The following is a 24,491-nucleotide window of genomic DNA, read 5'->3' on the forward strand; positions in this document are numbered from 1 at the left end:
CACAGTTGCGTAGATTCTGTCCATGCGGGATTCTTCCCGTCAACGTATTGTAAGTCAGTCACTACGTGCTTTTAGGGTGTATCAATCCTAAAATGTTGGTGTTCCTGTCAAATCTGGCTCTGCTGGTATTCTCCCATTGACTTAAGCACTTTTTCTCACTATGCGCTTCTGAGCCTGCAATAAGTACAGTGCCCCGGGAATGTGAAACATTAGTTGAGATGCTGTGTTCACCACACGTAGTAACATAGAAACTTTCGGAAAGCTATCAAATCTATCCTGATCACTTCAATCGGAGACACCTGGAAACATCCATTAAGATTAGTATAAATGGATCATAATGTCACTTTGAAATAAAAAATGAAAACCAAAATGCCATTGTTTACCTGACTGTGGCTGTGTTTGTGTGGGAAAGGAGTATGTTGGGACAACAGCGTAACGACTGTAAGGCGACTGTGCATATCAGCCGCATTCGAACTTTCGAGGGCTTACCAACGTGCCAACAAAGCACGATTTTGGCTGGACTGTGAAGCCAACCAAATACAAAGTTGTTGTCGGCCAGAATCACGCCACATTGATCATCAAGATTGCAGGAAACAGAATTAGAGAAAAATATAACCCATGAAACTGTCGCACTGTCACTCTCATCCTTGTATACCCATGCACAAACATGCACACACACACACACACACGCACACACACACACACACACACACACACACACACACACACACACACACACACACACACACACACACACACACACAGACATACACACACACATACACAAGTAAGAGAACGAGAAACGTCCTTACAGCGTAGAAAAACAAGTCTTTTAGGACAGAGAGGTCCAGCCATAAAGCCGTGATGATCCGTAAAGTTGAAAAACATAACATCTAATACTTAAAGGCGAACTGAATTTGTTTTGGAATTTTGCCTACCGTTCACAAGCATTATGAAAGACATGACGACGGATGTATTTTTAATACATTGTAAATATTAAATAAATGTGATCAAAAGTCCACTTACAGTGGAGCCTATGGGAGCACCTCTATTCTGCTCATAAAGCCCTTAAAAAAACATCCAAATACCTCCATTAGGGTTTTATATACATTATGTAAGTATATATGTAATGTAGTAACTAGGGATGTCCCGATCCAGGTTTTTGCACTTCCGATCCGATATCGATATTGTTTTTGCACTTCCGATCCGATACTGACCGATACTGGCCTATCCGAGCATGTATTAAAGTTTAAAGTTATGTAGCCTACTTAGTTGTCAGAATCATGTTGAAAAGGGTTTTAGTACTCTTGATAACAACAATTAGGGGAGTTTGAATAATACACAATGGTTGGTAACAAGAAACTGACCTGTTTATTCAAGGATAAACACAAAATAGACAAAATTATACATGACAAACAGAAATGGCATCATTGAACTTGGGCTGGACGATATGGCCTTTTTTTAATATTGCGATATTTTAAGGCCATATCGCGATACACGATATATATCTTGATATTTTGCCTTAGCCTTGAATGAACACTTGATGCATATAATCACAGCAGTATGATGATTCTATGTGTCTACATTAAAACATTCTTCTTCATACTGCATTAATATATGCTACTTTTAAACTTTCATGCAGAGAAGGAAATCACAACTAAAAAAATCACTATTTTTTTCATACAGTGTTGATCTGGAAATGTTTGCCTCGGCATTTTGATGGTGTGGGCGTGTGGCACCGAATGGAGATAAGCGCCTCGACAGACGTTACAATATTTGAACAATGATGACGAAAACTGTTTTCTCTGTCGTGTCCGTGTGTCGAAAATTGTTATGCGCTTATTTTTTTATTTGATTTTGTGCGTGGCATAGATTTGCCGTGCGTAGAGGACGCTTGAGCAGTGCGCAATTGCACAGGCGCGCACCTTAAAGTTAAAGTTAAAGTACCAATGATTGTCACACACACACTAGGTGTGGTGAAATTTGTCCTCTGCATTTGACCCATCCCCTTTGATCACCCCCTGGGAGGTGAGGGGAGCAGTGGGCAGCAGCAGTGCCGCGCCCGGGAATCATTTTTGGTGATTTAACCCCCAATTCCAACCCTTGATGCTGAGTGCCAAGCAGGGAGGTAATGGGTCCCATTTTTATAGTCTTTGGTATGACTTTAGAGGGAACGTTGCTCGCACGGCTGCGCTAGCATCACAGCTAACGTTAGCCATGCTGCTACCGCTCTGCTCGGGGAGGGCGTATACGTATGTGACGTATGACGTGAGAGTATGTGACGTGTGTAAGAAGGTGCGCTTGCTGTCTGTGAGAGGGGGACACAGGAAAGAGTGAGAAGAGCCTGTCGTGTAATGCCAGCAGCTAAAAGCAACTGCGTGAGAATCCACAGACCTGTGGATGTGTTGAAGGTGTGCTGGAAAATGCGGAACGGAAATTAGGGAGCAGCAGAAAAGTGGAATGTATTATTTAAATCGGTGCGTTGGAAAACACGGACCGGAGTTTTTTTTTTTTAAACTGGATCTGGATCGGCATTATCCCATGCCTTGCCGATACGCATTTTTTGGCAAAAATCGGCGGCCGATCCGATCCAAATATCGGATCGGGACATCCCTAGTAGTAACGGGCACATTTATAATAACATTTAATATTTACGTTTTTTTGTTAATTTTAAGCATACGCAGCGCATTAATTTCAAAAATGCATCACGGCGTTCGCTTTTTTTTTCAACTACATCACTGATTACTACTCACTGCAGACTTCATGAGAGACCACATACATAAAACATCACCTACTGTGCAATGTCTGCTGTCATTATGATGCCGACTGCTAGGATGTTCATATATTCCCACTTAGATGCAGAATGACTCACAATCCTTGCAAAAAAAAAGGGGGGGTGAAACCAAGTGTATTTTCGTGTCATTCTCGCCAATTCCGAGACTGTATTGGCTATCAAAGTGTACCAACTTCTCGGAATACCTTCTCGTTCTTCTACTATCCAAGTGAGAGGCATGAATTATGATCTACACAAAAATTTGCCGAGCAAGGACGTGTGGAAGCAGCTTATCAGTCAAACATGTAAAGCTCGTGATGACGGCACCGCTATAGTTTGTGTCCGTTAGCGCTTATAACAACATCACTAATACTTGGTCAATATTCAAATCACAAAATTTAAATGGAGTATTGTTGGCACTTTTTGGATGGTTCTTATTGGGTTTTATAAGTGGAATAGACGTCCTCCCATTGCTTCTGCTGTAAGTTGTCCGTTGTCATGTCTTTCATAATGATTGTGAACGAAAGGCAAAATTCCAAAAAAAGCGCAGTTCCCTTTCAACATGTGTAAATAGAAAGCAGAGTGTTATTATCAAGTGTGAGGATTTCAGAGAGTTTTTATCATATGTAAGGCAGAAACAATGGTTCACTTTTTAAATGCTGAACCTGAGAGGATAGAAAAACATATACAGTGGTTCCTCAGTTGTCGTTTGTCAATTCCTAAAGGTCAGATGACGACTGAATACATTTTCCCATAATAAATAATATCATTTGAATTAATCTGTTCTAGACATCCAAATATGAACACAAAACACATTTTACAGAGAATAATTATAGTTTTACATGCACAAGACAAAGTCAAATACATTTTAATGATAAATGAAATATACATTAATATTTTTGATTTAACAACACTTTACCTTATTTTAGACTCATGTCGGCGAATATGGCGAAATGCAGAGAGGGGCGAGCAGGGTGGAGAGTTACTTTCGTATTTTGCTATGAGTTATATCTTGAATTCAATAGTGTATCTCACCTTCTTTATCAAAGTGCTGTTACCACAACTGTATTTTATCCCATGATGGATCATGGTTTGTTAGCCGCAATGTGAGACGCTACTAAAACAGAGGCAACAGTTTGATGAACATTTTTCTGTTAAAAACCAAATCATATGAAAAGTGGGGAGTACTAAAATCAAAGTACTTGTTACACTTTCTTGTGATGTGAACCCCAGTATGCAGATGCGGAAACCACTAAACAGGTCCAAAGTATTTATTAACAAAAGTAATGGGACAAAGGTCCAACAAAAAGCAATGGTGGCTGGGGAAATAGCACGCCATTTAAAAGCTACGCAAAAAGCGATGAAACATACACGGAGCAACTGGGCCTACCAGGGGGGAGATGCAGGAGAATAATCCAAATGAGGTTCACAATCAAAAAGATGTACCATCGAAGCTAAGGAGTCTGTGAGATAGTGATGTGGAGTATCTGGCCACTGGGCCTTAGAGAGGAACTGCACTTTTTTCTAGTTTTGCCTATCGTTCACAATCATTATGATTGACATGACAACGGATTAATTAAATTTTTTTATGCGTTCTAAATTGTAAATAACAGTAAATAAAAGTCATCTTACAGCAGAGCCAATGGGAGCTCCCTATTTCGCTCGTAAAATCCAATAAATAACCATTCAAAAACCGCTAACAGTACTCCATTAATATTTCATGACTTCAATATTAACCAAGTATTAGTGATATTGTTATTATAGGCGCTAACGCATCCAAACTATTTACAGCGGCGCCGTGATCACTTCCGTGTATTGCTATGTTTACATCATCGAGTAGTCTGCTGCTTCCTCGCTTTAGATCATAAATGATGCATCTCATCTGAACATGAGACGTCTGAGTAGGTATTCCGACAATTTGGTACACTTTGACAGCCATTTAGAATCCAAAACTGACGAGGACAACGTGAAAAGACTGCTTGTTCCTCTCGCCCCTCCACCCTGTTTCTTCATGTTGATTATGAGTCATTCTTTACCTAAATGGAAATATATGAACATCCTAGCAGTCGGCATCCAAGTGACAGCAGACATTGCACAATAAGTGATGTTTTATTATGTTTGTTGGCACTCATGAAGTCTGCAGTGAGTAATAAACAGTGATGAGGGAAAATTAAAGCAAACGTTGTGATTTGTTTTTTAAATTAATGTGCCGCGTATGCTTAAAATGATCAAAATACGTATATTTTACATATTATTATAAATGTGCTCATTACTATATTACATATATACTTACGTCATGTATATAAAACCTTAACGGAGGTATTTGGATGTTTTTTTAAGGGCTTTATAGACGGAATTGCGGGGCTCCCAAACTAAGCAAACTTTTGATTTATTTCATTTAATATTTAGAATGCAAAAAACCCAAAACATCCATCGTCATGTCTTTCATAATGATTGTGAAAGATAAGCAAAAAAAAAAAAAAAAAGTGCAGTTCCCTTTTAAGTTTGACCCCTTGTGCCTCAGAGATAGGTTGAGAAGCAATGTCCTTCAGTAGGAAGTCTAAATAATACTGACGGTGCTCCATACATATGGAGCCAGATGACTAGGCATATGTCAGGAGGCCTCCTCGACGCCTACCCGGGGAGGTGATCAGGACATTTCCGATGGGGAGGAGTAGGCCTTTTGAAATGTGTGATCGTGAGTAAGAATGCTTGTTTGTTCATATGCGTCTTGTGATTGAATGGTGACCAGTCCTGGGTGTACCCCTCTTATCACCAGAGTTCAGCTGATAATGAGGACAAACACAACTGTATTGATATTGGATGGATGGATGTGTACATATTAGAGTCGTCAAATGAGGAAGGCTTACTGTACATCAATCCTACAGAGACATCGCAAGTTACTGCTGGCTTTCCTAAAAGTATTATGTTCATTTCACAAAAAATAATAAGTAATGTGTGGATTTGTCAAATTGCATTTAAAAACCCACACTTTTCTTTTATTAATTGATTTTTCTTCTTCTTTTTCTTTCCTATAGGAAATGAAAAATCTTGAAGCTGGAGATGGAGCACCCCCGTGTCTTGCGTTAGGCCCATATTTTGCTGATGGCAAGCGGCGAGTAGACTATGTGCTTGCCTATCACATTCAGAAACCCAACAGTATTCGGCACAAGGCTCCCAAGTTTGCAGACGGCAACTTCATTCGCCGTCTCCGCCGCAGTCTCAGCTCGAGAAGCAGCCGTGCACCTCTGCAGCCAAAAGAAGACCCAGAGATTGCTGCCCAAAAACAACAGACCAATTATCATCAAGATGACCAGCGGTTCCGGCGGGAAGAGTTTGAAGATAACCTCCAAGAGAATGGGCTGGAGTTGGAAAAAGACGAGAAGGTAAGATAAAGAGAGTTGAAAAAGATGCCTCTGGTCTGCACAGTAGTTATGCTTCTAGTCACAGGTTTAGGCCCAATCCCAATACCCCCCATCACTCATTACCACTAGCCCTCACTCACGACCACTACACACTCGAAATGAAGCAACAAGGGTTCGAGCTTTGTAATCTTCCCTAAGAATTGGGACACCGCTTGCTACGTCACTGCATAGTTTACGTTTGGGCACGTAAGCGACGACATAGTTACGTTTGCACATACGTCCCACCTAGCATTGTACCGACACAAATATTTTGGTACCAAAATATATATCGTTATGTATTTCAACAACACAAAAACGTCATTATTGACTTCATTTTAACTGGACATTTAAGATAAAATTTATGATGAAACATATGTTTCTTATTGCACCCAAAGAACAATATTATAATTTAAATTAAAATACACATGCTTTTCCTATTGCACTTAAAGTTTACAATTATTTAACATATTAGATAAAGCCTGCCATAATGTAGAATTAGGTTAGAATAGAATATAAAGGTTTATCGACATTGTATTAAATGCTTCATGATTTATGGTTGCCAATTTTGAGCTGTGCTTTAAGACATTTACAATAATTAGTGAACACTGAAAACAAGGCTAAAAATACACAGATAAGACAAGTAGCATGTAAAACACACATCGTTAAAGATAAAACACAAATGAAAAAAAATGGGAATTTGTTATGAAATTCAGTCAATTCACTTTATCCTCATTATTTGACATTACATGGGCGGTTATGACTGCTCTAATAATTTTCAACAAGCCAACCAGCTGTATGTCTCGTATCTACTGTATATGTGCACAAGGGAAGCTGTTAACTATATTACCTGCCACACTTTAAACTCCTTGTGCTGGTCCGAATGTTTGTTATTTAAATGTTTACTTAAATTTGAAGCAACAGTGTTAATGCTGTATTTGGCGAGGCGTGTTTTAAAGTGGCGCAGAACTTCCTTGTTTACAGCGTGTCATGTCTGTGATCATGTTTTGTTTAGTTATGTTTTGCTTGGTTTTTGGACACTTTTTAGTTCCTGGTTTCACTCCCTTGCTTTGTCACCATAGCAACCATTAGTTTCACCTGGTTCACATCCTCATGTCACGCACCTGTCTCACGTTTTCACATTTTGAGTCACGCACCTGCTGTCACTAATCATGTCACTATTATTTAAGCTTCCAGTTGCCAGGCTGTCTTTCTGGCGACATCACTCTCTACACACCCTTGTTGATGATCCATGCTGCTCTTTTTCATGCTCTTTTCTTGTTCCAAGTAAGTTTTCTTTATTCAGGCCATAGTTTGCAAGTTTTGTTTTATGTTCATAGTTCTGCCTTCGTGCTAGTGTTTTATTTTCATAGCCACGTTTTGTACCTCCGCTGTGAGCGCCTTTTGTTTGTTCCTTTTGAGTGTTAAAATTAAAAGATGTCACTACCTTCACGCCACCGCAGTCCCGGAAGCGCCGCTCCAGACCAAGGACGTCAGGGAAGGCGAGCGGACAGCACGCGGCGCTCCCGCAGGCTCCTCCCACTCCGGGCGGGAGCAGGCTGCTACCAGCCCCGCAGCTGAAGGATGACATCACAGATCAAGGTTTTTTTTTCTGAACTCGTTTTCTTTTGATCACCCGCCCCCAGCAAAAGACTCTAATCCCATGACCATGATAAAGCATTATCAAAACATGTTCCTGAACATTAGATCAATCCAAGCCACCCAAATTTCATGCCCCTCCCCCCAGGACTCAAGCCACGCCCAAGTCACAACATTTTTTTTTTCACCCACTCAATCCCGGGTAGAAAAAAGACATTTTGGACAATTTAATGGGAAGGATTCTGCCCCCCTCCTGACTTCCCTCCACCCACCCCAAAAGACAGTTCCATACCCCGGGGAGCGCGTCTGGTATCCGCTCTTTGAGGGGGGGGGGGCTAGGGCTGGGAGCTGTTCAGGTGGGGTTGCACAGCATCATGCCAAGCCACAGCCTCTAGCACGGCCGCCACCACCAGTTCTTCAGCCTGCCAAGCCACAGCTGCCAGCCCGGCCGCCGCCATCGGTCTTTCGGCCTGCTAAGCTGCAACCTCCGGTCCAGCCACCACCACCAGTCTTTCGGCCTGCCAAGCCACAACCCCCAGCTAGGCCACCTCCACCTGCACCACGGCTAGCTGCACCATGGCTAGCACCTGTCGCTAGCACCACGGCTAGCACCAGCGCCAAGGCTAACACCTACGCCACGACTAGCCCCACGCCCTGCGCCAAGGCTAGCACCAGCGCCAAGGCTAGCACCTACGCCACAGCTCGCTCCACGCCCTGCTCCAAGGCTAGCAACATGCCTAGCAGCACCACGCCAAGCTCCACCACGCCAAGTTCCTCCAGTAGCAGCTCCACGGCAAGTGCCGCCAGTCGCAGCTCCACGACGCCAAGTGCCGCCAGTCGCAGCTCCACGACGCCAAGTGCCGCCAGTCGCAGCTCCATGCCAAGACCAAGACCCTCCATGCCAAGACCAAGACCAAGACCCTCCAAGCCAAGACCAAGACCCTCCATGCCAAGACCAAGACCCGGCACGCCAAGCTTCGCCGCTTGACGCGCCACGCCAAGCTTCACCGCCTGACGCGCCACGCCAAGCTTCGCCACGCCACGACCCATCACGCCAAGCTTCGCTGCCTGACGCGCCACGCCAAGCTTCGCCATGCCACGACCCATCACGCCAAGCTTCGCCGGCTACCACGACGACGACAACGCCCCCACCTCCTCGTCAGCCAAGGATGTGGCCATTCCATGGGCGTCCGCCACGCCAGGTACGCCGACCTCCTCGTCGGCCATGGATGTGGCCCTTCCCGGGTCGCCCACCTCGTCAAGTACAGCGGCGGTCTACGCGTCGCCGCCACCTGATTCTGCCCCGGTGGATTCAGGGACACGTGGTCTGGCGACCCACCGCCAAGTCCCCCTCCCGACCTCCCATGACTCTTGATCATTGTTTTTTTTTTTTTTGTGTTTTTGGACATCTGGGATCTGTCCGTAAGGGGGGATCTGTCATGTCTGTGATCATGTTTTGTTTAGTAATGTTTTGCTTGGTTTTTGGACACTTTTTAGTTCCTGGTTTCACTCCCTTGCTTTGTCACCATAGCAACCATTAGTTTCACCTGGTTCACATCCTCATGTCACGCACCTGTCTCATGTTTTCACATTTTGAGTCACGCACTTGCTGTCACTAATCATGTCACTATTATTTAAGCTTCCAGTTGCCAGGCTGTCTTTCTGGCGACATCACTCTCTACACACCCTTATTGATGATCCATGCTGCTCTTTTTCATGCTCTTTTCTTGTTCCAAGTAAGTTTTCTTTATACAGGCCATAGTTTGCAAGTTTTGTTTTATGTTCATAGTTCTGCCTTCGTGCTAGTGTTTTATTTTCATAGCCACGTTTTGTACCTCCGCTGTGAGCGCCTTTTGTTTGTTCTTTTTGAGTGTTAAAATTAAAAGATGTCACTACCTTCACGCCATGTCCGGTCCAAGTTCACTTGCATCTCGGGAAAACAACCACTCCATAGTCCAAGTCTTGACACAGCGTCATCTTTATTGACAGTTCTGAAGCCCAAATACCTTCATATTGCCTTTCACGCACCCTTTTTCTTAACCAGTAGTCTTGCTGTTATTTTGTCATTATTCCTTTGCGAGATTATTATGATTGTATTCGCTCAGTGTGTGCGTTTTGACACACAAAAGCGCCGCGCGTCGGCTCAGCAACGTCACCGCTGCACCGCAGGACATGTGGATAAAAAACAACTACGGGTGTTCTCCAAAGGCAGGATAACTTTTTAATTAATTAGTACCACAGTACTTTATTAGTAGCGTTGTACTGTACAACCCTCTAGTCCCACCATTACACAACAAAACCGACAGCAATGGAGTTAACGGCTGAGATATATATATATTTTTTACATTCATTAAAGCGTCGGTTGATAAATAAACAAAGAACTAAATGGAAAAGAAGCTGCCATCTACGACTGTTGTCTCTTGTGAAACCTTTGAAGGTATGTAACGTTAATGTTCTCACATTCGCAAGCTTTAAAATTTTAGTATTTAAGTATTGCTATTTCGTATTTGAACCTAACGTTAGCTAGCGTGGCTACTGGCTAACAGTACACAGTAATGTTCTAAACTAACATGTAATATATTATATAACTTGTGCAGAAATTGTGCATTTTTCTCTGGCCCTACATGAGAAAATCAGCATCTGAAATGCCTCACTCTGAAGCAGAGGTGTGGACTCGAGTCACATGACTTGGACTCGAGTCAGACTCGAGTCATGAATTTGATGACTTTAGACTCGACTTGACAAAATGTAAAGAGACTTGCAACTCGACTTAGACTTTAACATCAATGACTTGTGACTTCACTTGGACTTGAGCCTTTTGACTTGACATGACTTGACATGACTTGCCACTTTCCCCAAAATCCAAAGCTTAAAAAGTTATTTGGGAGCGCTCCGTATTTTTCATTTTCTTCGTCTGTCTATCAGCGTGTTATTCCTGTCAGCTGGTGTGCTGTCAGTACAACAGCCAATCAAATTAGATCTACGTTGTTTTCATCACACAGCATTCATCCAATCAAATTGCAGGACAACCAATGAACAAGAGTTGGTTCAACAACGTGCCAGTGATAAACAATTATGTTAAAGTTGGTTTCGTTCGGGTATAAAAAGTACGACTTGGTCAACAAAAAACGAATTGCCGTATGCAAATCACGCAGTTCGAATATTACAGACGGAGACGCAACAACTTCCAACTTCGTTCGACATTTGAAGTTGCACAAAGAAGGGTAAGTTTTGAATGTAAGATAACGTTTATTGGCTAAGTAACGTGACTTTTATTTGCTGTGTAGTTAAATCAGTGAGGCTGCAAACTCACTGCTAACGTTATAACCATAGACATCTTATAAGTAGACGCAGCATAGAGCGCTATACTGCCTACTGGCGCAGACGAGGCGCGGGGCCGCCATCTTGGAGTGGTGATCCGCTCCACTCAGTGCAATTCATTTGGCAGGAGCAATGAACTGTCAGCGCATTTAATTCATTTTACCTCACTGAATACCACTGATTTTCACGCGCTTTTTTGTCATACGTGTGTAACAGACACATGTTTTGGCGTGTTTTATTATTCATAGTTTGCTTAACAGTAATATAATATTCTTATACGCTATAAGCAGTGTTGGGTTAGTTACTGAAAACCAGTAACTAGTTACAGTTACTAGTTACTTTATTTCAACAGTAACTCAGTTACTAACTCAGTTACTTACACCAAAAAGTAATGCGTTACTGTGAAAAGTAACTATTTAGTTACTTCTTTTTTTCTTCTTTTTTTTTAAAGCTCCCATTAATGCCCTTTTTGCCTTCATTTCAGTACTGTTATTGCACTGGAGAATAATACAATCTGTTGATCAACTTGACATACATTTTTATTTTCCTTTTAACATAATGAATGAAAAACAGTGCAACATAAAAAGGCATTCCTCCTTTCTTTAAACTTGGACCAATGACCATTAATAAAAAACAAGTTTAAGTGCAACATAAGAAGAAACATCATCTTCCTTGAAACATAAAGGCTGACATCTGGAGTGATGCTGCTGTCTTCCACACTTGGAGCCATGGATTGTAGAATCCTTGTTTTCAGTGGCAGGATCATTGACACAGATGGTGAAGTTTCAGTGCTCAGTAGAGATGGAACACTTTTAAGCACCTGGAGGACCTCATCTGCCACTCTCACATCATCATCAGACAGGGTGACATTTGTCTTCAGGGTGTTGTGGGTCAATGCAGAGTATATAGCTGCCTGCTGCTCCAACATACCATAAGTGGAGTTCCACCTCGTTGGGACATCATGTATGAGCAGGCAGCTTTAGCATTTCTTGCTTTGTCTTAAGCACATGAGCAGCTGTTGTGCTAGGGTGGAAGTAAGAAACCTTCCTGATCCTCCCAAAGAGGCGCTCCATCCTATTGACTGAGATTCCCTTCTGTGATGCCAAATTCACTACATGTGCAAAGCACCTATCTGTGGTCCCAGTCCTGCCTCATTCTCTGTAATTATTTGATTTTTGGCATTATCACGTGTGACTGGGATATCTTTATCTTCCATTCCTCCACTGCTTGTGTCAGCACCTGCGCAAGGTGACTCTCGTAGAGGGGGCGTGTCTTCTCATCTCCCAGTCTGCTGTGATGAAGTGAGCGCTTATAGTTCCGCTGGACATCCAGCCGTCTGTCATGAGCGAAACAGATGATGCTCGGGATAGTTCATCCACAACTTTTTTCTTCTCCTGCTCATAAAGATCTGGCACAATCTTATTGCTGAAGTGGGTGCGCGACGGGATGTCGTAACGTGGTTCAAGCACGTTCAGCATGTGTTTAAAACCCTCGTTTTGCACAACCGAGTCTGCACTTATAAACACACCGATTCAATGGCGGGGGCGTTCAAGCTCCTCCGTTACTCCGCTCGCCATGACCACGCTGTGTGTGGACTGAACGTGACAACAACTTTTTTTTGTTTGTTTCATATATCAAACCGCGGATCACCTCCCCACACACACACACACATAGACCGCGCCTCTTTTCTTCTCTCCGGCTTGTGACAGAGGAAGATTCAGACACCGCAGCGCTTCTGTTTCTAGCCGATACTACATCAAAAGTAACGTAAAATAACGCAGTAACGCATCATGTAGTAACGATAACTAAATTACTGAATAAAAAAAAATAACGCGTTAGATTACTAGTTACCGCCGAAACTAACGGCGTTACAGTAACGCGTTACTTTGTAACGCGTTAGTCCCAACACTGGCCAGACTGACCAGACGTCCGAGATCAAAACTGGGAATATAATCCCAGAGAAGGGGAAAAAAAACGGTAAGCTATTTTTAAGTTGAGAAAAAACAATATGATTAGGTTATATATACATATGCGTGTATCCTACATAAACAATGTATGAATACATTAGATATCTATATATCTTAGGGACCTATAGACTGTATCTCTGTTGCTTCAGCAGCAGAGAGTTTATTTTGTCTTGACACTTTGTATTGATATTTTCTATTACATTCTTCCCTTAAATGATAATGTTTGCAGTGATTGTTTTATATGTATTATTTTATGTAAGTCGCTTTGGATAAAAGCGTCTGCCAAATACTTAAACATATATAAACACCTGAAAGTCTTCATATCAGCTAAAACCACCAATCTGTTTCACTGGATTCAGAATAAAACCAAATTCTGTTTAACCCAACAATGTTAGTATTTGAATATTGTTACTTGAAGACTGATTCCTGGTTACAATTATACTGTTAAGAAAGTATTGTCTTATACTTTGCCTAAAATGAGAATGCATCATAATCAGTAGTGGCTGGTGAATTTTGTTTTAGGTGGGGCTGAAAGTTTGTAAACCAAACCCCTGTAGGAGCGTCATCCTCCCCCAGAAGATTTCTTTGTGATTTTCACATACAAATATTGAAGATATTTGATCCTTCTCAACTCTGTGGTAATATTATTTTCATAAAATACAACCAATAGTACGTTAATGTTAAATCTTACTTGTGAAAAGTAATCCCCCGATTCCTATTTTCAACAGTCCGCTCATTTGAGCAGGAAAACGCTGAACACCATCTTTGTTTTCTACCTTTCAACTGTCAGTTTAGGCTGCTCGCCGGCTCCTCATCAGCACTTCAAGATGGCGGGCAAATTGCTCACGTCACAGCAACCAATGCTGCGTCTACTTATAAGATGTCTATGGTTATAACGTCATTGCAAACATGGCAATCTGTTGCGTCCACTGCAGTTTGCTACCTTATTCATACTTTTTGTCAAGTGATTTTTTTTTAAGCAGGGTTTCAAGAGGTACCTATACATAACGTTACGTTAGTCAATGTATCACACACAGTAACGTAACGTTAGTCAATGTATCACACACAGTAACATTACGTTAGTCAATGTATCACACACAGTAACATTACGTTAGTCAATGTATCACACACAGTAACGTAACGTTAGACGGCAGTCAGCAGCACCGCGTATTTTAGCCACCTACAAAAAGACAAACATAGTCAAATAAAGTCAGTTAAAATGTATACTATATTAAGAATATGTGTATATATTGCATAGGGTCCTGACATCTAAAAAGTACAACTCTGTTCATTGTTATGTTCATATATTTGTTATGTTTTTCATGTGTACGCACACATAAACACACATACAGTATGAGATGAGATCAATGAGATAAGGTAAGAACAGGATAGAAACTGCTGTGGAACTAGTTACAATGCAATATGCCATGGAAATACAATGTTAACACTTTTGTGCAAACAAGTACAGTTGCACTTGTTTTTTTCAAATGTGTTTATTCTGTAAAGGAATGAGTTACATGTTTAAAATGACTGGTTAATAGTGCTATTTTGAAGTGCAATGTCAGCACTATCTTTTTCCCTGCAATTTCAAATGCACTTGTTTTAATAAATAAATACAGCGTTTTAAAAGCATACACAATCTGTGTAAATATATTAGTCTGTGGTTAAATGACTTGAAAGGACTCGAAACTCAAAATGCAGGACTTGGGACTTGACTTGAGACTTTCCAGTCTTGACTTTGGACTTGACTCGGACTTGCCCTGTCTTGACTCGGGACTTGACTTGAGACTTACTTGTGACTTGCAAAGCAATGACTTGGTCCCACCTCTGCTCTGAAGGGCGAGATTCATAACCCCATCCCTCGTTATGCCCACTACCCCTACATGCAAAGTCATTGGGACACCACTACCTTCACGGAACCGCACAAAATGTAAGGTTAGGGCTAAAAAGTAGGGTGAGGGAGTGTATTGTGATTGGGCCTAACTGTCGAGTGATCATAACGTAGCAAATAGGTCTCAATTTAAGGTGATATTGGAGAGTATATTTTGCTCAGTTAAAAAAGAAACAGGAAGATTACAGCTCCCAAACTTAAAAAATATGTGAATGATAAACTTTGGGCCACCATTACACTCAACAATAATAGTAATATCCAACAAAATCAACTTCAGTGATGGGAATAATTCATATAGATGCATGCCTTGCATGGTAACTATAAACAGACAAAAACGATATGTTTCCATTACTCTCCACTCTTAGATCGATAACTACGTTGGGAATCTGTTTCCCACATCCTCTATTGCAGCATGCAAGAAACTGCTTTCTGTCAGCTAGGATTATTTTTTACATGAACAGCCATGGTTTGTATAAATAATGTTTATGTTCTTATTTGTACATGTAGTCAGCAATATTAAAACCCGGTAAAAACGCACCCCGCCCTGACGCTGTTGGTATAAACGACATAGTCAGAAGTGGGAATTAACTCGCTACGTTTACTCTGTTACATTTAATGCTCCATTCATAACAACATAAGACTGTCATGAACATTATTGAATACAGGGATTTAATTACATGACAGTTTTCTGCTCTTCTTGGACTTTTATAAAACGATTGACTCACTGTAACATGACTTCCTTTTTCTAATGCTGGAACACACTGGATTTGGTATTAAGTTTCAGGAGAGGACTTTATGATAATATTAATAGTTGTGTCTTAGTAGTTTCAGGCACAACCCCAGTATCCTAATCAAGATGGGCATTCCTCAAGGCTGTCCCTTATCACCATATTTTAACCTGTAACACGGAAATAATAGTCAATTGGCAGATGAAACAACAATTTTTCTAAAAAATAAAGAACAAATTCCATCTGTTATTGAAAAGATTCAAGATTCTCTAATGTATTGGTACTTAGCCTAGATCTTAAAAAATGTGAATGATTTCCTATCCATGATTGTGTTAATAAAAGTATTTGCAATGTCTCTGTAAAGTCTGAGGGGAAATATTTAGGCATTAACCATATAAAAAACAAAAACAAATGAACTCTCAGAAAACAAACATAGAAAATACAATTTAAGAATACCAAATTAAGCTAAATGTGCGGCAACAAAGAGATTTGTCATACTTGGATGTTTTTACTTAACCAAAATGAAAAGTTTGTCCAGATGTATTTATCCTGCTTAATCGTATTTCATACTTACTAGAATAATAAAAAACATTAACCAACTCAACTTTAATTTAATTTGGAGAAATAAGACTCATTCAAGCATGTGATTTGAACGTAATGAAAAAGACTGAAAATAAGCCAGAGGTCTGGGTGGGGGGTCAAGCTAATAATTACATCGCTAATATATAAATCGCCTGCTTGAATATTCCCTCTTCTCTTCTCCGACTCTTTCGAGGTCATTTGGGATGTGCGTGTCTGTTTGATTTCCCTTCCTGGTTCGATGACCCTGCCTATCTTCCCTCTGATTGGCCTGTCCATAATATTTTGCTCTAATCTTAACCAATCGTGACTCATCATAGTAACCAACCAACTAATCATGTATTTTCTTATACGTAAACCAACCAATCATCATTGATGTTTCCTATATATTTTGGCCCCTGCCCGTGCAGTTACACTAGTGTAGTTCTCTCTTTCTCTTCTCCCTCTCTTCTTTTGTAGCATGTAGCTTAGCTAACCGCTACATGGGTCTAAAAATAGCTAAGCTTTGGGATCTGCCACTTGTTTAAAAAGTAGCAAAGCTACTGCCAACCTACTGGGAAATGTAGTTACTGTAAGCTACGTAGCTTTGATTTTTAAGTTAATAATTTTTTATGGAAAACCGTAGTTTCTACCACTGCAGCCGCAAACCGGAATGGATTATCAAAAACCGTACTCATTACGGGAAAACTGTAGTTGTTGGCAGGTATGGCAAAGAGACGGACCAAGATTTTAACACACATTGTAGGTCGGAAAAAACAAAGAAAAATAGAAAATGTTTATTTTATATTTTTACAGAGATTAAAAAGACGGCTTTCTGACTATAGACGGAAAAATCACACGCCTGCGCATTATATAGGAAAGGGCAACATGGTGAAACAATATACAGATGAAAGACCAAAAGTTATAGATTTTGATTGTCAATCAGTGGTTCTCAAACTTGTTTCACCAAGCACCACCTCAGAAAGAACTTTGCTCTCCAAGTACCACCATAATGACCAACATTAAAAGACAGTAGTGTTGTAGGTAGGGGTGTAACGGTACACAAACATTTCGGTTCGGTACATACCTCGGTTTAGAGGTCACGGTTCGGTTCATTTTCGGTACAGTAAGTATGGCCAACAGTCACATTCGAGATAATAAAAACTAGAACTCCACATGGAGCTGTGAAAATAGAAGAGACTGAATTATTTGACAAATCAGACTAATTTAGTGCATGGAAACGTACTGACTGTAAAAAGTGACATGACGTCAGGCAAGGCCGCACAAATCTTCAATGGTTACTTTCAAACTAGTAAAAAAACATTTATATCATGTGCTACCATCTGTGTCAGTAGAAATGTTCACATTTCAGCCGACAAGAATTCAACTTCTAACGAGAGAAAACATGTTGCAACTAATTGTATATGATTTTTATGTTTCACACACATGCACACATCAACTACAAGTTTTGTCCAAGAACCATTAGAAAATAGCAAAAAATAAAAAGAGAAATGACTCACAAGTTACTCAATACTTGAGTACTTTTTTTCGCGGAATACTTACTTCCTCCTTTTGATGACTACTTTTTACTTTTACTTGAGTCATATTATTGTAAAGTAACGGTACTATTACTTGAGTTACATTTTTGGGTACTCTACCCACCTCGGGACCTAGTGCTTGAGGAAAGGAAGATGCCAAATTTGCAGCCATGTTCCTTGGTCCGCTGTGGTAGAGGCATACGTCATGTAAGCAGCTGCTTTGGGCTTCTAAGCACTTTGTCTGTGACTACAGATGAAGCCAACCACCACAGCTTACAAGCATGTTATTGTTTAGCGATTCAATAATAGTTTCAATGTAAATCTCTTTTGTTGTCAAGAATAATAAATTCATTAATATTAAATCCTTTGTAACTTTGTTGGTACAGGTGCTCAACTTGCTCATGTGCAATACCAAATAATGGTCATGGTCATCCAGGAGTTATTTAACTGCAGCTACATTCATTCATGTTATCCAAACCTGTGTTTTACGACAGAGCAAGATTCCTGGAATTGGTTTTTTGAAAATCCATGCCCCATGGAATGTTCTGTGCCGGGAGGCTGAGTTCATGAAGCTTAAGATGCCGACAACCAAGGTACAGCACACACGTCCGTCCTTCATGGGTTCATCAAACACTGAAATCAATGGAATTTACTGCTATACAATACAAACACAAATTATAACATGTCAAATGATTATTTGGGATGTTCATTTGACTGGAATTTAGAACGGCCTATCATGCACAGATCTTTTGTATGATGGTTCTAGTATGCATACATTTAAAAGCAGGGGTGTCCAAACTATGTCTGGAGTCTTCGGGGCGGCCCGCGAGACATCACAATTTTAACAAGAGGATTGGACCGCTAAGTGTTTATGCCTACACCTTAGGGCTGCAACTAACAATTATAGTAGTCAATTAGTCAACGATTATCTTATTGGTAAATCGACTAATTGGATAATAAAGCGTACATATATTTAATGGCTCTAATTTTTCCATTGACTTCTAAATGCAGCTTAAGTTATTTTAGGCATTTGCTTACTTACAACAAAGATGACTAATTCATTCATAAATATTTATTTATACTGTAACTGGAGTGCTCATTCAGCTGTTACAAAAAATGAAATGACTAATACAATGTTGTTTGTTTAAAAGAAAGGAGAGGCAAAGTGCTAAAAAAAACAATTGTTTATGTATTAAAGATCAGTTAAAATAGCAGCAATGAAAACCAACAACAAAACATAAAATCTAAATTCCTCAAATATAAAATAATTTTGTGATGTTTAAAAAGCTGCACACTGGTTGAATTGAATATTGATCAACTCTTGGCAGTTTTAGCACTCTAATAGACTTAATGTGTAGAATTATGTACTTGATTAATTCTTAAAACGTTGGCTATTTAATAGATTGTATGTTTAATCTTATGATCGGCATTGGTGCCTGTCTGTCTCTTTGTGTGTGTGTGTGTGTGTGTGTGTGTGTGTGTGTGTGTGTGTGTGTGTGTGTGTGTGTGTGTGTGTGTGTGTGTGTGTGTGTGTGTGTGTGTGTGTGCGTGTGTGTGTGTGTGTGTGTGTGTGTGTGTGTGTGTGTGTGTGTGTGTGTGTGTGTAAATGCACTTGCGCGCACACATTTTTTACAGTGCCTTTTTTACGGCATTGCAAATTAACGCTGCTTTAAAACGACTTGAATTGATGTAGACAAAGTTTAGCTGGCTGACTTTGGCTAAAATGATAGTTTAAGTTTCAACTGTTTAAGTTTCAATTACATCTCACTCTTGTTCGTGAGCTAGCTAGGCTGAAGCTAACAGTAGTCTTACCGAGGCTGTGTCCGCGTCCTTCCTCCAAATGTCCGACATCGTGTCTCCGCTTTAAAAAATGCTCGCGTGTCACAGATATACTGCCATAAAAAGAAGGTCCGTGAAACGACTGGGTCGCATAGTGATGCGGGTGTGGTTCTCCCAAGGATGCAGATGGCTTCGGACACAGCTTGCAGGTAGGAAAAAATGATTTATTATAAATATAAATAATATGATGAATAAACAAAAGGGCTAGCGTGGGAGCTAGCAAACCAAAAGAGCCTAGCGTGAGAACTAGTAGCTAAGAAACAGTACATAATCGTCGTCATCAGTTGTGTGAGAACAAACTACGAAGCCAGACAGAGTGAGGCCAGAGCAAAGACTAAATAGCCCTCTGATTAGCGCCCGGGCAACAGGTGCGCGTCCCGAACACTAACCAGAGGCAGGTGCACACAATCTGCCGTCATGGCAACAGAAACAAACTAAACTCAAGGTGCTGAAAACACGTGACACAACATAAACAAACTCTGATCCGGGCAGCGGATCGTAACAGTCCGCTTTGCAAAATGAGCAAGGTATTCAGGCTTTTAAGAAGAATAAGAGGAAATATCCTCACACTTTACATGTTATCACTGGCTGTGTTTTTGCGAGTGACCCAATTCCGGCAGGAAAAACACGAGTGATGATGTCACGACTATTGTCGACAAATATAATTATCACAGACAATCGACTAATCGTTAAAGCCCCACTACACTTGGCCACCCCCTATATTGAATCGACGTGATTTTGCCGCCCACTTGTTGGCGAAGACAGAGTGGATGGTCATGAGTTTCATTTACAAGACACTCGAGCACAGCATCAATTTATTTGACCCAATCCAAACAACTTTTCCCACTCTTTGTAAATTAACTGTAACCAACAAATAAAGTCAACACACATAACTTACTTCCTGCTCATTGAAAGCATTGTGGACATTATAAAACTTGTTCAACCACTATATATCATTTAAAATTACACATATATACAGTATATCCATTACAGTGTATGATGGGTGATATGGAAAACACACTCTCCACACTTCCACATGTTTGGCACATTTTAGCTGCTAGCTATTTCTGATTGATTACCAGTGTTGGGACTAACGCGTTACAAAGTAACGCGTTACTGTAACGCCATTAGTTTTGGCGGTAACTAGTGATCTAACGCGTTATTTTTTATATTCAGTAATTTAGTTACCGTTACTACATGATGCGTTACTGCGTTATTTTACGTTACTTTTGATGTAGTATCGGCTAGAAACAGAAGCGCTGCGGTGTCGTTCTTCTGAATCTTCCTCTGTCACAAGCCGGAGAGAAGAAAAGAGGCGCGGTCTATGTGTGTGTGGGTGTGGGTGTGGGGAGGGGAGGCACACAAGTGATCCGCGGTTTGATATATGAAACAAAAAAAAAAAGTTGTTGGCACGTTCAGTCCACACACAGCGTGGTCATGGCGAGCGGAGTAACGGAGGAGCTTGAACGCCCCGCGCCATTGAATCGGTGTGTTTATAGGTGCAGACTCGGTTGTGCAAAACGAGGGTTTTAAACACATGCTGAACGTGCTTGAACCACGCTACGACATCCCGTCGCGCACCCACTTCAGCGATAAGATTGTGCCAGATCTTTATGAGCAGGAGAAGAAAAAAGTTGTGGATGAACTATCCCGAGCATCATCTGTTGCGCTCATGACAGAAGAGTGGACGTCCAGGGGAACTAACTACAAGCGCTCACTTCATCACAGCAGACTGGGAGATGAGAAGACACGCCCCCTCTACGAGAGTCACCTTGCGCAGGTACTGACACAAGCAGTGGAGGAATGGACGATAAAGATACCCCAGTCACACGTGATAATGCCAAAAATCAAATAATTACAGAGAATGAGGCAGGACTGGGACCACAGATAGGTGCTTTGCACATGTAGTGAATTTGGCATCACAGAAGGGAATCTCAGTCAATAGGATGGAGCGCCTCCTTGGGAGGATCAGGAAGGAGGTTTCCTATTTCCACCCAAGCACAACAGCTGCTCATGTGCTTAAGACAAAGCAAGAAATGCTAAAGCTGCCTGCTCATACATGATGTCCCAACGAGGTGGAACTCCACTTATGATATGTTGGAGCAGCAGGCAGCTATATACTCTGCATTGACCCACAACACCCTGAAGACAAATGTCACCCTGTCTGATGATGATGTGAGAGTGGCAGATGAGGTCCTCCAGGTGCTTAAACCCCTCAAAAGTGTTACATCTCTACTGAGCACTGAAACTTCACCATCTGTGTCAATGATCCTGCCACTGAAAACAAGGATTGTACAATCCTTGGCTCCAAGTGTGGAAGACAGCATCACTCCAGATGTCAGGCTTTATTTCACTACCTATGTTTCAAGGAAGATGATGTGCCTTCTTATGTTGCACTTTAACTTGTTTTTTATTAATGGTCTTTGGTCCAAGTTTAAAGAAAAGAGGAATGCCTTTTTATGTTGCACTGTTTTTCATTAATTATGTTAAAAGGAAAATAAAAATGCATGTCAAGTTGATCAACAGATTGTATTATTCTCCAGTGCAATAACAGTACTGAAATGAAGGCTAAAAGGGCATTAATTGGAGCTTTAAAAAAAAAAAGAAGAAAAAAAGAAGTAACTAAATAGTTACTTTTCACAGTAACGCATTACTTTTTGGTGTAAGTAACTGAGTTAGTAACTGAGTTACTTTTGAAATAAAGTAACTAGTAACTGTAACTAGTTACTGGTTTTCAGTAACTAACCCAACACTGTTGATTACAACACTTTAAGGAGGCTGTCAGGTAAGTAAACAAGGTAGGAGTCACATTTTCACATACTCCTAATATTCAACAGTTTATTGTTTATACTTAATATTGCATTGTCTTCAGAGTTTGCGGCATTAGCTGTAAAAGCTAGCTACGGCAAAAGACAATTTAGCTTTTACGTCAGCACCCGAAACGCATTTGAGTTTTTAATACACAACACAATGCGTTAGGAAATCAATTTGTACTGACTGACATGAACAATAATATTACAGTATCTGTAAAATATTAACCCACATTTCATGTTTTTGTTTGTACACAGTTAGCTTGACAGTGGGAAGTACTGTAGTTGTAATAACACACACGATGTGCTGCGTGTATCATGATCAATATTAAAGTGACCCACTCCTTGGTAGGGATGATGTTTGATAAGAAATTATCGAGTTCCAGCCTATTATCGAACCTTCTTATCAAACCGATTCCTTATCGATTCTCTTATCGAGTCCAGATAGGTTGTTGTATATGGAAAAATAAACACAATATTTGGTTTAACAAAAGTTCACTTTTATTATATAAGAAAACAATAAAATCTAATGATTAAATAAATATTGACTGTAACCCCCCTAAAAAATGAAATAAAATAAATAAATATTGACTGTTGTTACCCAAAGTATATTAAGTGGGATTTTTCAGAAAAACAAATATATACAGTAACACAAAAACAACATGTCTCTGTGATCACTATAGGTGTATAAATAATAATATAGTGTAAAATAAAATCAGTCCCTTGGGCACAAAACTGAAAATAATACAGCTCTCCAAAAAGTGCACTTCTGCTGCTATTTGACATAACTGTTTGTTATGATGCTTTGACATTTTTGCACTTTATTTCTTTATTGAAAGAAAATTCTATGAAGAGAAAAGTTGTTTGCAAATGTGGTTACAATGCTAAAAAATGAAAAGTTAAAGCTAAAAAAAGAAATACACTTTATTGAGTTAACATTATTTCTTTATAGGGGGAAAGATGTGATGTTATGAGCGAGGGAATATAACAACTACACTACCCAGCATGCAACGGGAGTGACGAGCATGCGCGGTAGCCCCGAAAAGTGTTGTTGCATGTCGTCACGCCGGCAGCTATGAATGAGGTTATGAGCACGCTGTGAAAGTAAACGTCAAGAACTCAGCCAACACGCCTCGTCTGCATTATTTATAATTAGACAGACAACACATATACAGTGTGATTTTGTTTTGTTTACAAGGAAAGAAAAACAAAAGTTAAAAAAGGGAGATCATGTCATATATGTTGTATATATATGTATGTGCTGCGGTTGCTTTAAGAACGTTGCGACAGCTGCCGTAAAGGAGGTGCGTTGCTAGCCTGGTTGCTCTGTTTCCGGTTGGTCGTAAAAGTGTTCGTCATGTGTTTGTACCCTGCTCAAAATCTCTCAGTAAAGTTATTCATTGGATTATACCTTTTGTTTTGAACTTTATTACACCTTGGAGCGCTTTTTCCGGTCCATTTTTTCCTGCTTTCCCTATCTGCGCCTAATGACTGAGCTACGTGACGTAATTTCTTGTGATGTCTCAAGGGGCATTTCTGGTCGGGACGGGATTCGTTCCCAGGGATTCGAATAAAGAACCAACTATTTTTCTTTACTATAGTGGTCTCGATAACGGGTACCGGTTCTCAGAAAGGGATTCAAGTCCGAGGACTCGGTTCTTTTCTTATCTAACAACCGGGGAAACCGGTTTCGAGTATCATCCCTACTCCTTGGACAGTTGTTTGTTTGGTCCAGCTGGACGGGTACATTTTTTCCGGTTTTATTTTTGGGTAAGCACTCCATTTATATTGAAATAACTTGTCTCCAAGTTCCACATTTACAGCGTTAAAGTCACGCCGACCTCACTCTCTCGGCTTTCGTCTGCTCCAACGTTTCACCTCGCTTGAATAAGCAGCATTTCATATTCTGTATATTCGGCTTCAAAAAGATAAAGTTGTGAATCCTCATTTGTCCAAAAATATTCGTCTTTGATGTCTGTTACAAAGTCTGCCATGATTAGAACACAGTTATGGAAACTGAAATCAATGCGCAAAGGAAATCAGTACCAACAATGCTTAAAATGACC

General features: G+C 40.5%; 1 protein-coding gene across 2 annotated transcripts in view; it reads left to right on the plus strand.

Moving 5' to 3' along the window:
• ano1a (anoctamin 1, calcium activated chloride channel a) overlaps positions 1-24,491 on the plus strand; it is a 185,359-nt gene that overhangs the window by 17,617 nt on the left and 143,251 nt on the right. For both annotated transcript variants that reach the window (XM_061963822.2, XM_061963821.2), the window contains exons 3-4: positions 5,812-6,159; positions 18,271-18,369. In XM_061963822.2, coding sequence (XP_061819806.1) covers positions 5,812-6,159; positions 18,271-18,369 — 447 coding nt within the window. The remainder of the gene's footprint in view (positions 1-5,811; positions 6,160-18,270; positions 18,370-24,491) is intronic.

The sequence above is a fragment of the Nerophis lumbriciformis genome, linkage group LG06 (genome assembly GCF_033978685.3).
Source record: "Nerophis lumbriciformis linkage group LG06, RoL_Nlum_v2.1, whole genome shotgun sequence".
NCBI lineage: Eukaryota > Metazoa > Chordata > Actinopteri > Syngnathiformes > Syngnathidae > Nerophis > Nerophis lumbriciformis.